Source organism: Pleurodeles waltl, chromosome 9, assembly GCF_031143425.1.
Source record: "Pleurodeles waltl isolate 20211129_DDA chromosome 9, aPleWal1.hap1.20221129, whole genome shotgun sequence".
NCBI classification, from domain to species: Eukaryota; Metazoa; Chordata; class Amphibia; order Caudata; family Salamandridae; genus Pleurodeles; species Pleurodeles waltl.
This window is the reverse complement of record NC_090448.1, coordinates 540,107,786-540,120,690: the sequence shown is the minus strand read 5'-3', so window position 1 is coordinate 540,120,690 and position 12,905 is coordinate 540,107,786. Positions and strand designations below refer to the sequence as shown.

At 45.1% G+C, this 12,905-nt stretch overlaps 1 protein-coding gene across 1 annotated transcript in view; it reads right to left on the bottom strand.

The window, feature by feature from the left end:
* PSMA3 (proteasome 20S subunit alpha 3) overlaps positions 1-12,905 on the bottom strand; it is a 178,253-nt gene that overhangs the window by 106,747 nt on the left and 58,601 nt on the right. The window contains exon 5 of the mRNA XM_069207452.1: positions 107-180. Coding sequence (XP_069063553.1) covers positions 107-180 — 74 coding nt within the window. The remainder of the gene's footprint in view (positions 1-106; positions 181-12,905) is intronic.

Genomic DNA, 12,905 nt, shown 5'->3' with positions numbered 1-12,905 from the left:
AACAAAGAAAGATGTGCAGCACTAATCCGAGTAAGATATATTGTACTATGACTGCTGTTTCCCACTCCAACTCTGTACCCCTAGCCAAGCCCATTAAAACATATACCTGCATCCAAACGGTCTAACAGCGCTGTACAATGTGTAGGCATGTACATACATAGCCACTCTGTCTGCAAGGTGCTGTAAAGAGAAAGAAAATAAAATCATACGACTTTCTACTTCACAACTTGAAAAAGCAAAGCATGAAACCGAACATAAACTACACTAAAACCACAGTGTTTCATTTTTTTTATATATATATTTTTTTTTTAACAAAATTTTAAGGAAGTGTCCTCCTTGGCATGGTTACCCTCTAACTTTTTGCCTTTGCTAATGCTAAGTTTTGATTGAAAGTGTGCTGGGACCCTGCTAACCAGGCCCCGGCACCAGTGTTCTTTCCCTAAACTGTACCTTTGTCTCCACAATTTGCCCAACCTTGGCACTCAGGTAAGTCCCTTGTAACTGGTACCCCTGGTACTAAGGGCCCTGATGCCAGGGAAGGTCTCTAAGGGCTGCAGCAGGTCTTATGCCACCCTGGGGACCCCTCACTCAGCACATACACACTGCCTCACAGCTTGTGTGTGCTGGTGGGAAAAAAAAAAAAAAAGACTAAGTCGACATGGCACTCCCCTCAGAGTGCCATGCCAACCTCACACTGCCTGTGGCATAGGTAAGTCACCCCTCTAGCAGGCCTCACACCCCTAAGGCGGGGTGCACTATACCACAGGTGAGGGCATATGTACATGAGCACTATGCCCCTACAGTGTCTAAGCAAAACCTTAGACACTGTAAGTGCAGGGTAGCCATAAGAGTATATGGTCTGGGAGTTTGTCAAACACGAACTCCACAGCTCCAAAATGGCTACACTGAAAACTGGGAAGTTTGGTATTAAACTTCTCCGCACAATAAATGCACACTGATGCCAGTGTGCAATTCACTGTAACATACACCCAGTGGGCATCTTAGAGATGCCCCCTGAATATCAATCCGACTTCTAGTGTAGGCTGACCAGTTTCTACCAGCCTGCCACACACCAGACATGTTGCTGGCCACATGGGGAGAGTGTCTTTGTCACTCTATAGCCAGGAACAAAGCCTGTACTGGGTAGAGGTGCTTCTCACCTCCTCCTGCTGGAACTGTAACACCTGGTGGTGAGCCTCAAAGGCTCACCCCTTTTGTTACAGCGCCCCAGGGCATCCCAGCTAGTGGAGATGCCCGCCCCTCTGGCCACTGCCCCCACTTTTGGCAGCAAGGCTGGAGGAGATAATGAGAAAAACAAGGAGGAGTCACCCACCAGTCAGGAGGGCCCCTAAGGTGTCTTTAGCTGAGGTGACCCCTGCCTTGAGAGATCCTCCATCTTGAGTTTGGAGGATATCCCCAATAGGATTAGGGACATGCCCCCCTCCCCACAGGGAGGAGGCACAAAGAGGGTGTAGCCTCCCTCAAGGGCAGTAGCCATTGGCTACTGCCGTTCCAGACGTAAACACACCCCTAAATTCATGAATTTAGGGGCTCCCCAGATCCCAGGAAAGTAGATTCCTGCAACCTGTAGAAACAAGAAGGACTGCTGACACACAAGCCTGCAGAGAAGGAGGAAGACGACAACTGCTTTGGCCCCAGCCCTACCGGCCAGTCTCCAACTTAGAAAACCTGCAACCAGGAACGCAATCGACAGGGACCAGCGACCTCTGAAGCCTCAGAGGACTGCCCTGGACTAAAGGACCAAGAAACTCCCGTGAGCAGCGACCCTGCTCAAAAGCAGCTACTTCTTTGCAACAAAGAAGCAACTTCCAAAGACTGCACGTTTCCCGCTGGAAGCGTGACACTTCTCACTCTGCACCCAACGCCATTGGCTCGAGATTCAGAGAACCAACACCTCAGGGAGGACTCCCCGGCGACTGCAAGCCCGTGAGTAACCAGGCGCGACCCCCCCCCCCACTGAGCCCCCACAGCGACACCTGCAGAGAGAATCCAGAGGCTCCCCCTGACCGCAACTGCCTGTAACAAGGGACCCGACGCCTGGAACCAACACTGCACTCGCAGCCCCCAGGACCTGAAGGAACCGAACTTCAGCGCAGGTGTGACCTCCAGGCGACCTGCTGCCTAGCCCAGGTGGTGGCTGTACTGAGAAGCCCCCCCCCCCACATGCCTGCCTGCACCACTAGAGTGACCCCCGGGTCCCTCCACTATTTTCTACCTGAAACCTGACGCCTGCTTTGCACACTGCACCTGGCCGCCCCTGTGCTGCTGAGGGTGTGTTTTGTGTGCCTACTTGTGTCCCCCCCAGTGCTCCACAAAACCCCCCTGGTACTTACCTGCTGGCAGACTGGAACCGGAGCACCCCTGTTCTCCATAGGCGCCTATTTGTTTTGGGCATCTCTTTGACCTCTGCACCTGACCAGCTCTGAACTGCTCGCGTGGTAACTTTGGGGTTGCCTTGAACCCCCAAGGGTGGGCTGCCTATGCCCCAGAACGGAGACTTGTAAGTGTTTTACTTACCTCCTAATCTAACCTTTACTTACCTCCCCCAGGAACTGCTGATTTTTGCACTGTGTCCACTTTGAAAATAGCTTATTGCCATTTTTACAAAGAATGTATGCAATATTGCTTTAATTCAAAGTTCCTAAAGTATCTAAGTGAAGTACCTTGCACTTAAAGTGTTTACTGCAAATCTTAAACCTGTGGTTCTTAAAATAAATTAAGAAAATATATTTTTCTATATAAAAAACCTATTGGCCTTGAGTAAGTCTTTTATGTGAAGACTGTATGTGCTATTTTGATTATTCAAAGTTCCTAAAGTACCTACCTGCAATACATTTCATTTAAAGTATTACATGTAAAATTTGAACCTGTGGTTCTTAAAATAAACTAAGAAAATATATTTTTCTATACAAAAACCTATTGGCCTGGAATTGTCTCTGAGTGTCTGTTCCTCATTTATTGCCTCTGTGTGTACAACAAATGCTTAACACTACCCTCTGATAAGCCTACTGTTCGACCACACTACCACAAAATAGAGCATTTGAATTATCTAATTTTGCCACTATCTTACCTCTAAGGGGAATCCGTGCACACTATTTCTTACTTTGAAATAGTATATACAGAGCCAACTTCCTACAAGAATGCAGATCTCGGAGAGAAGAACAGAGTTGCAGGAAGCATATTCTGCAATTGTTCATAGTAAAAAAAATTAAAAAGCATTGGCAATGCAGCAGGTCCTGCATTTTCTTGAGTTAGAGCTACTGACATTGTAAATTCATAACTGGACTTTTCTTGTCACATAAACTGGTCAACCCTGCCTCATAATTTTGTGTTTTCCTGCCATATAATTCCAGTGGCCCAGCATTTAACTAAAGCGCTTTCATTTACCTTCTTTCTCTATATTAAAACATATACAATCATCATATAAACCTTTATCAGAAATAAACATTTGGCATTAGAGTGTAATGATCAAACCACCATACCAAAAATATCATTTTGGACAGATTGGAGGGTGAAAGAAAAAAAAGGGGATTCGGGAGTAAAGACAGAGAGGACAAGTGGCGTAGTGACAATGTCCTGGGCCCTGGAGTAAGAAAGGAAAATGGTTGACTGGAATTTCGGTAGGAAAACAGAGCAGTAATTAGAGTCGAGTGAGGTCCCTAGGTCTCTGGGCCCCAGTGCCACTGCAACTGTTGCTCCATTGATAACTAGGCCTCAGGAGAGAAAGAGGATGGGGCAGAAAAAGAGAAGCGAAAGGAATACAACAGACAAAGGAAAACAAAGAGAAGGGGCTGTAAAGAAATAAAAGAAAGAAGGGAAAGAAAGAATGAGAACATGAAAACAACTGAGAGACGAAATAGAGCAAACGTGTGAGACAAAAGAAAAAAGGGAAGAAAGCTAGTGAACGAAAGAGGAATAAATAATGAAAAGTGTGGAAAAAAAAAGAGACAAAAATGAACATTAGAGAAAACGAGAAATGGTGAGAGAAACAAGTAGCAAAAGAACCAGGGCATGTATGTACTGACATTTCCCACACACACAGAATAGGAAAACCACTTTGACATTCTGGGTTTTGACAAGTAACTTGTGGCTTCCACATCCAGACAGGAAAAAGAGGGGTTTATAGTAAAACGTGAATTGACAAGTAAATATAAGAAAAAACACCAGAGAAAGGAAGGAAGAAAGATCTATAAAAAAAAAAGTGAAAGGACGCATACAGAGTCAAAGGAAATAGCAAATAAAAAAGACAAAGAAAGAATGAAGGAAAGAGCAAAAATAGCTAAAGAATGAACGCCTGATGAAGAAAAAAAGAGGAACAAAACAGGGAAAGAAATAACCAAGTTTTTGCCAGTTTGGAAGAGGAGGCAGGAAGAGAGAAATAAAAAAAAAAAAGGGGGGTGAGCAGTAGAGATAAACATTTGAAAGAAAGAGCAAAATTGATAACGTGTAGATTTAAGGAGCTGGAAAAAGAAACTTGGAGGAGGAAAACATTGAGAGTAAACCGGGTAAAGGAAAGAAATTAGCTAGATAGTTTGAACAGACTCTCCCAAATAAAGATGGCAACTAAGAATAGATTTAATTGGTTTGCCCACATCCTCAAACAGAAGTCGGAGTGTGAAACAGCAAGAGCCACTGCAGAACAGCAGGCAGTGCATTAGCAGAGATGTATGTGAACCCCAATACAGCAATATTGTGGTGCTTCAGATCCGATTTGGGGGTATAGACAGAGCTGTGTCCCCGCCCTGGGCTGGAATAACAGAAAGGCAGCAGGTGAGGAACGTTGTGCTGTGTAATTCCTGATACTGGAATTATGGGGCACTGCAGGTTAGGGTTGAGGTGCACTGGCAGTAGTATATGGGCTGCAGTACTAGAATAATAACGGGTGCACAAGGTCAGAAGTGAGGTATGTTAATGGTATGTGTGAAACCTAGTACTGGTGTGCCAGTGCTGCGGAGTGTTAGCCTGGAGGGTATATTGTGGCTTTCATGACCAGGTGTTTCTTTTGTAAAATAAGTTTATTTTAGGAGCCAGAGGTGAGGATCGCACTTGAATAGTGCCAATACAAATGTCAGCGACAAGGGAGGAATGGAATGCTGCAATAAAACGCAGGTAGCTACCAGTCTAAATCTCCCACAGTGAAAGGGAGCACCAAAGAAATGCCAAAGTAGTCTGTTACAGCAACAGATAAAGAAACCAAAGTAAAATAACACAGTAGTTGGTCACAGAAAAAGAAGGGAGAAAAAGGTAGAACTGACCACTAATGAGCAAGAATGTTTAAGGGACGCTGCAACTAACAAAATGAAATCGCTTTAAGCCATAAGAAGTATACTAAAAGTATACACGAAGTCGAACGCTTAAGCTCAACCTTAAAATAGCAAGTACCTAGGTCTGACTCTGGTTTGTTTTTCGAGTCTCCCTGAACCTGATCATTTATTCCTCAGTGATGAGTTCAAAGCCCTCAATCAGGGTATCCTTCATGAGGTCCTAGGACTTAGCATCTGCCTCATTCAATATAAGGAGTATATCCCTGTATTTACCAAAGAAGAGTTCCCAAAGGAAAGAGGCCCAATACTTCTGGCAATCGCCAAGCCAATAGTTCTTGTCTGGTTTTGGCAACCATTTTTTCTATTTTTTTTTTTAATAGATGATTACTGGGGAAGCCATTGGTACCTATCAATTTGAGAACAAAACTAAAACGTTTGCTAAAAAAAAAATTGTTTTTAATCGAAAAATCATTGTCATAATAGTGCCAACCACTAAAGACAACCATTTTGTTGTGTAGATGCAGTCCAAGCGAAAGGGCAGAATGCCATCACTCGAAGCAAAGTCAGCCAATGGCTGAAGGGGGCGGACCCTTTGTCTCAAGCTATATGCTGTACTGGGTGGAAGGAAAATGTGAATGACATAATAACAGACCAAAGGAGAAAGAGGGCTGGCCAAAGGCCTCTTTACGTAAGTATAGTGCATATCTAATTTTAAATGAGTACAAAAAGACATAAAAGCCAAGTGGTTGTTTTATTACGTGTAGGAAGTTGGCTCTGTATGCACTATTTCACAGTAAGGAATAGTATGCACAGAGTCCAAGGGTTCCCCTTAGAGGTAAGATAGTGGCAAAAAGAGATAATACTAATGCTCTATTTTGTGGTAGTGTGGTCGAGCAGTAGGCTTATCAAAGGAGTAGTGTTAAGCATTTGTTGTACATACACACAGGCAATAAATAAGGAACACACACTCAGAGACAAATCCAGGCCAATAGGTTTTGTTACAGAAAAATCTTTTCTTAGTTTATTTTAAGAACCACAGGTTCAAATTCTACATGTAATATCTCATTTGAAAGGTATTGCAGGTAAGTACTTTAGGAACTTTGAATAATCACAATAGCATATATACTTTTTACATAAAACACATTTAGCTGTTTTAAAAGTGGACACAGTGTGCAATTTTCACAGTTCCTGGGGGAGGTAAAGTAAGGAAAATGTCACTTACCCAGTGTACATCTGTTCGTGGCATGAGTCGCTGCAGATTCACATGCTGTGCACAGTCCGCCGTCTGGTGTTGGGCTCGGAGTTTTACAAGTTGTTTTTCTTCGAAGAAGTCTTTTCGAGTCACGAGACCGAGGGACTCCTCCCCTTTCGGTTCCATTGCGCATGGGCGTCGACTCCATCTTAGATTGTTTTCCCCGCAGAGGGTGAGGTAGGAGTTGTGTATGTTAGTCATAGTGCCCATGCAATGGAATGAATACGTATGTACATAATAAAGGTTAAAGTAATATATTTACAAATGTACAATTGTTTAGGATCTACTTCTAAACGGCTACAGGCTCCCGGGGAGGCGGGTGGGCGCATGTGAATCTGCAGCGACTCATGCCACGAACAGATGTACACTGGGTAAGTGACATTTTCCGTTCAATGGCATGTGTAGCTGCAGATACATATGCTGTGCATAGACTAGTAAGCAGTTATCTCCCCAAAAGCGGTGGTTCAGCCTGTAGGAGTTGAAGTAGTTTGAAATAATGTTCTTAGTACAGCCTGACCTACTGTGGCTTGTTGTGCAGCTAACACATCTACACAGTAGTGCTTGGTAAATGTATGAGGCGTAGACCATGTTGCTGCCTTACATATTTCGTTCATTGGAATATTTCCTAGAAAGGCCATGGTAGCCCCTTTCTTTCTGGTTGAGTGTGCCTTTGGTGTAATAGGCAGCTCTCTCTTTGCTTTAAGATAGCAGGTTTGAATACACTTAACTATCCACCTGGCAATGCCTTGTTTTGAAATTGGATTTCCTGTATGAGGTTTTTGAAAGGCAATAAATAGTTGTTTTGTCTTCCTAATTTGTTTTGTTCTGTCAATGTAGTACATTAGTGCTCTCTTGATGTCTAATGTATGTAGTGCTCTTTCAGCTACGGAATCTGGCTGTGGGAAGAACACTGGTAATTCTACTGTTTGATTCAAGTGGAACGGTGAGATAACCTTTGGTAAGAATTTTGGATTTGTTCTTAGAACTACCTTATTCTTGTGTATTTTAATAAATGGTTCTTGTATGGTAAATGCCTGAATCTCACTCACTCTTCTTAGAGATGTGATGGCAACGAGAAATGCAACTTTCCACGTTAAGTATTGCATTTCACAAGAATGAATGGGTTCGAAAGATAGACCCATGAGCCTTGTTAAGACAATGTTGAGGTTCCATGAAGGAACAGGTGGTGTCCTTGGTGGTATAATTCTCTTTAGGCCTTCCATAAACGCTTTAATGACAGGTATTCTAAATAGGGAAGTTGAATGAGTAATCTGCAGGTAAGCAGATATTGCGGTGAGATGTATCTTTATGGAAGAGAAAGCTAGATTTGATTTTTGCAAATGTAGTAAATATCCTACTACATCTTTTGGAGATGCGTGCAATGGTTGAATTTGATTATTATGGCAGTAACAAACAAATCTTTTCCATTTATTTGCATAGCAGTGTCTAGTGGAAGGTTTTCTAGCTTGTTTTATGACCTCCATACACTCTTGTGTGAGGTCTAAGTGTCCAAATTCTAGGATTCCAGGAGCCAAATTGCTCGATTCAGCGATGCTGGGTTTGGATGCCTGATCTGTTGTTTGTGTTGTTTTAACAGATCTGGTCTGTTGGGTAGCTTGATATGAGGTACTACTGACAGGTCTAGTAGTGTTGTATAGCAAGGTTGTCTTGCCCATGTTGGTGCTATTAGTAGGAGTTTGAGTTTGTTTTGACTCAATCTGTTTACTAGATATGGAAGGAGAGGGAGAGGGGGAAAAGCGTACGCAAATATCCCTGACCAATTCATCCATAGAGCATTGCCTTGGGATTGATGGTGTGGGAACCTGGATGCGAAGTTTTGGCATTTTGCGTTTTCTTTTGTTGCAAATAGATCTATTTGAGGTGTTCCCCAAATTTGAAAGTAAGTGTTCAGTATTTGGAGGTGAATTTCCCATTCGTGGACTTGTTGGTGATCCCGAGAGAGATTGTCTGCTAGCTGGTTCTGGCTCCCTGGAATAAATTGTGCTATTAGGCGAATGTGGTTGTGAATTGCCCAATGCCATATTTTTTGTGTTAGGAGACACAACTGTGTTGAGTGTCCCCCCCCCTGTTTGTTTAAATAATACATTTTTGTCATGTTGTCTGTTTTGACAAGAATGTATTTGTGGGTTATCATGGGTTGAAATGCTTTCAACGCTAGAAATACTGCTAACAGTTCTAAGTGATTTATGTGAAACTTCTTTTGATGTATATCCCATTGTCCTTGGATGCTGTGTTGATTGAGGTGTGCACCCCACCCTGTCATGGAAGCATCCGTTGTGATGACGTATTGTGGCACTGGGTCTTGGAAAGGCCGCCCTTTGTTTAAATTTGTACTGTTCCACCATAGAAGCGAGGTGTATGTTTGGCGGTCTATCAACACCAGATCTAGAAGTTGACCCTGTGCATGTGACCATTGTGATGCTAGGCATTGTTGTAAGGGCCGCATGTGCAATCTTGTGTTTGGGACAATGGCTATGCATGAAAACATCATGCCTAGGAGTTTTAATACCATTTTTGCTTGTATCTTTTGTGTTGGATACATGGCCTGGATCACCTTGTGAAATGTTTGGACCCTTTGTGGACTTGGAGTGGCTATCCCTTCTGTTGTGTTGATTGTCGCTCCTAAGTATTGCTGTGTTTGACACGGCAAAAGGTGTGACTTTGCATAGTTGATGGAGAAACCCAGCTTGTGAAGGGTCTGTATGACATACTTTGTGTGACGTGAACACCTTGTTAGCGTGTTGGTCTTGATTAACCAATCGTCTAAGTAAGGGAACACGTGTATTTGCTGCCTTCTGATATGTGCAGCTACTACTGCCAGGCATTTTGTAAAGACTCTTGGCGCAGTTGTTATTCCGAATGGCAACACTTTGAATTGGTAATGTATTCCTTTGAATACAAACCTTAGGTATTTCCTGTGGGAAGGATGTATCGGTATGTGGAAATACGCATCCTTTAGGTCTAATGTTGTCATGTAGTCTTGCTGTTTGAGCAGTGGGATAACGTCTTGTAATGTGACCATGTGAAAGTGGTCTGATTTGATGTAGGTATTTAGTGTTCTGAGATCAAGTATTGGTCTCAGAGTTTTGTCCTTCTTTGGTATTAGAAAATACAGTGAGTAAACCCCTGTGTTTTTTTGTAGGCTTGGTACTAATTCTATTGCGTCCTTTTGTAGTAATGCTTGAACTTCTAGTCCTAGAAGATCTATATGCTGTTTTGACATATTGTGTGTTTTCGGTGGGACGTTTGGAGGGAATTTGTGAAATTCTATGCAATAGCCATGTTGGATAATTGCTAAGACCCAAGTGTCTGTTGTTATTTCTTCCCAAGATTCGTAGAATTGGCTTAGTCTTCCCCCCACTGGTGTTGTGTGGTGGGGTTGTGTGACTTGTGAGTCTCTGTTTATTTTGAGGGGTTTTGGGATCTTGAAATTTTCCCCGACTTCTTGGGAATTGGCCTCCTCTATATTGTCCCCGAAAACCTCCCCTTTGATATTGACCCTGGTAGGTAGGTGGTCTTGTCTGTGAAGTGTTGGTTTCTGTGGGTTGACCCTGAAACCCTCCCCTAAAGGGTGTCTTCCGAAATGTGCCTCTGCGGGGAGTAGAGTGCGCCCATGGCTTTGGCTGTATCGGTGTCCTTTTTTAGTTTTTCAATGGCAGTGTCTACCTCCGGCCCAAACAATTGTTGTTCATTAAACGGCATATTGAGCACAGCCTGTTGGATTTCGGGTTTGAACCCAGAAGTGCGCAGCCAAGCGTGCCTTCGTATTGTGACTGCAGTGTTTATTGTCCTTGCAGCTGTATCAGCTGCATCCATGGAAGACCGTATCTGATTGTTCGAGATACTTTGTCCCTCTTCCACCACTTGTTGTGCTCTTTTTTGGAACTCCTTGGGAAGGTGTTCGATGAGATGTTGCATTTCATCCCAATGAGCCCTGTCGTATCTTGCCAAGAGTGCTTGCGAGTTGGCGATACGCCACTGATTTGCTGCTTGTGCTGCAACTCTTTTTCCCGCTGCATCAAATTTGCGGCTCTCCTTGTCTGGAGGAGGTGCGTCGCCTGATGTCTGAGAGTTGGCTCTTTTACGAGCTGCCCCCACAACTACTGAGTCCGGTGTTAGTTGTGTTGTAATAAATATTGGGTCTGTGGGAGGTGCCTTATATTTTTTCTCCACCCTTGGAGTTATGGCTCTGCCTTTAACTGGCTCCTGAAATATTTGTTTTGAGTGCCTTAGCATTCCTGGGAGCATGGGAAGGCTTTGATACTGGCTATGGGTGGAGGACAGGGTGTTAAAGAGAAAGTCATCCTCAATAGGTTCCGAATGTAGTGAGACATTGTGGAATTCGGCTGCCCTTGCGACCACCTGTGCATATGATGTACTGTCCTCAGGTGGTGACGGTTTAGTTGGATATGAGTCTGGACTATTGTCAGACACTGGGGCGTCGTAGAGGTCCCATGCATCGGGATCATCCTGGCTCATTGTGGTATGAGCTGGTGAGTGCGTTAGTGGTGGAGTTTGCGCCGGTGATGCATGTGTTGATTGTGGTGGAGAAGGTGGTGGTGTTACTTTCTTTACCACCTTTGCTTGTGGTTGCTTGTCCCCTTGTTGGAAAACAAGTTTCCTTTTCATCCTGATTGGGGGAAGAGTGGTTATCTTCCCTGTGTCTTCCTGGATGTGAAGCCTCCTTTGAGTGTAGTCAGTTTCTACAGTTTGAAGCTCTTCACCAAATCTATGCAATTGGGTGTTTAGTCCTTGTTCCTCTGTATAGGAACTAATTTTCGGTTCCGATGCTTTTTTCGGTACCGAAACCTTTTCGGTAGGCTTTTTAGGCTCCGAAGAAGATTTTTGATTTCGGCATGGTATCTCGGTGCCGAACATCTTCGGTGCCGCTGTCTCTGCGCCGAATTGTCTCGGAGCCGGTGTCTCGGCTCCGAGGTTGCTGTGTGGCGGTATCACGACCGGAGTCGGATGACTTCGACACCAGCATGCCCTTTTTCGGTGCCTTGGCTCGGTCACCTATTTTTTGGGTTAAGCCATGGCCTGTTGGCAGTGGCGTCCCCTGGGCTTTTGTGGACTTTTCGTGAGTCCTAATTTTCGACGTCTTACTCACGGTTGTTATGTCTTCGGCGTCGGATTCCCCCGAATCCGACTCTTGGATGGAGAACGCTTCCTCTTCGTCCTCGAACCGATGTTGTCCTGTCGGCGTGGACGCCATTTGCAATCTTCTGGCTCTTCGGTCTCTGAGCGTCTTCCTCGACCGAAACGCTCGACAGGCTTCACACGTATCCTCCTTGTGCTCCGGGGACAGGCACAAGTTACAGACCAGATGCTGATCCGTATACGGATATTTGTGATGGCATTTAGGACAGAAGCGGAACGGGGTCCGTTCCATCAGTCTTGAAGTTGCACGCGGTCGGGCCGACCAGGCCCCGACGGGGGATCGAAATTACCCCGAAGGGCCACCGGAGCTCTTCAAGATTCGGTGTCGATTTGTTCTAACTAACCCGATACCGAACGAAACAATACCGACGATTTTTTCCGAGATTCGAACTAACTTTGCGACCCGAAACACAGAGCGAAAAGGAACACGTCCGAACCCGATGGCGGAAAAAAAAACAATCTAAGATGGAGTCGACGCCCATGCGCAATGGAACCGAAAGGGGAGGAGTCCCTCGGTCTCGTAACTCGAAAAGACTTCTTCGAAGAAAAACAACTTGTAACACTCCGAGCCCAACACCAGACGGCGGACTGTGCACAGCATGTGTATCTGCAGCTACACATGCCATCGAACTGTTAGTTTTTGCAGGTAAGTAAACCATCTACGGGGTTAAGATTGGGGTCCAAGGTAGCCCACCGTTGGGGGTTCAGAGCAACCCCAAAGTCACCACACCAGCAGCTCAGGGCCGGTCAAGTGCAGAGTTCAAAGTGGTGCCCAAAACGCATAGGCTTCAATGGAAAGAAGGGGGTGCCCCGGTTCCAGTCTGCCAGCAGGTAAGTACCCGCGTCTTCGGGGGGCAGACCAGGGGGGTTTTGTAGGGCACCGGGAGGGACACAAGCTCACACAAAAAGTACACCCTCAGCGGCACTGGGGCGGCCGGGTGCAGTGTGCAAACAAGCGTCGGGTTCGCAATGTAAATCAATGGGAGACCAAGGGTCTCTTCAGCGGCGCAGGCAGGCAAGGGGGGCTCCTCGGGGTAGCCACCACCTGGGCAAGGGAGAGGGCCTCCTGGGGGTCACTCCTGCACTGAAGTTCCGATCCTTCAGGTGCTGGGGGCTGCGGGTGCAGGGTCTTTTCCAGCCGTCGGGATTTTAGAGTCAGGCAGTCGCGGTCAGGGGGAGCCTCGGGA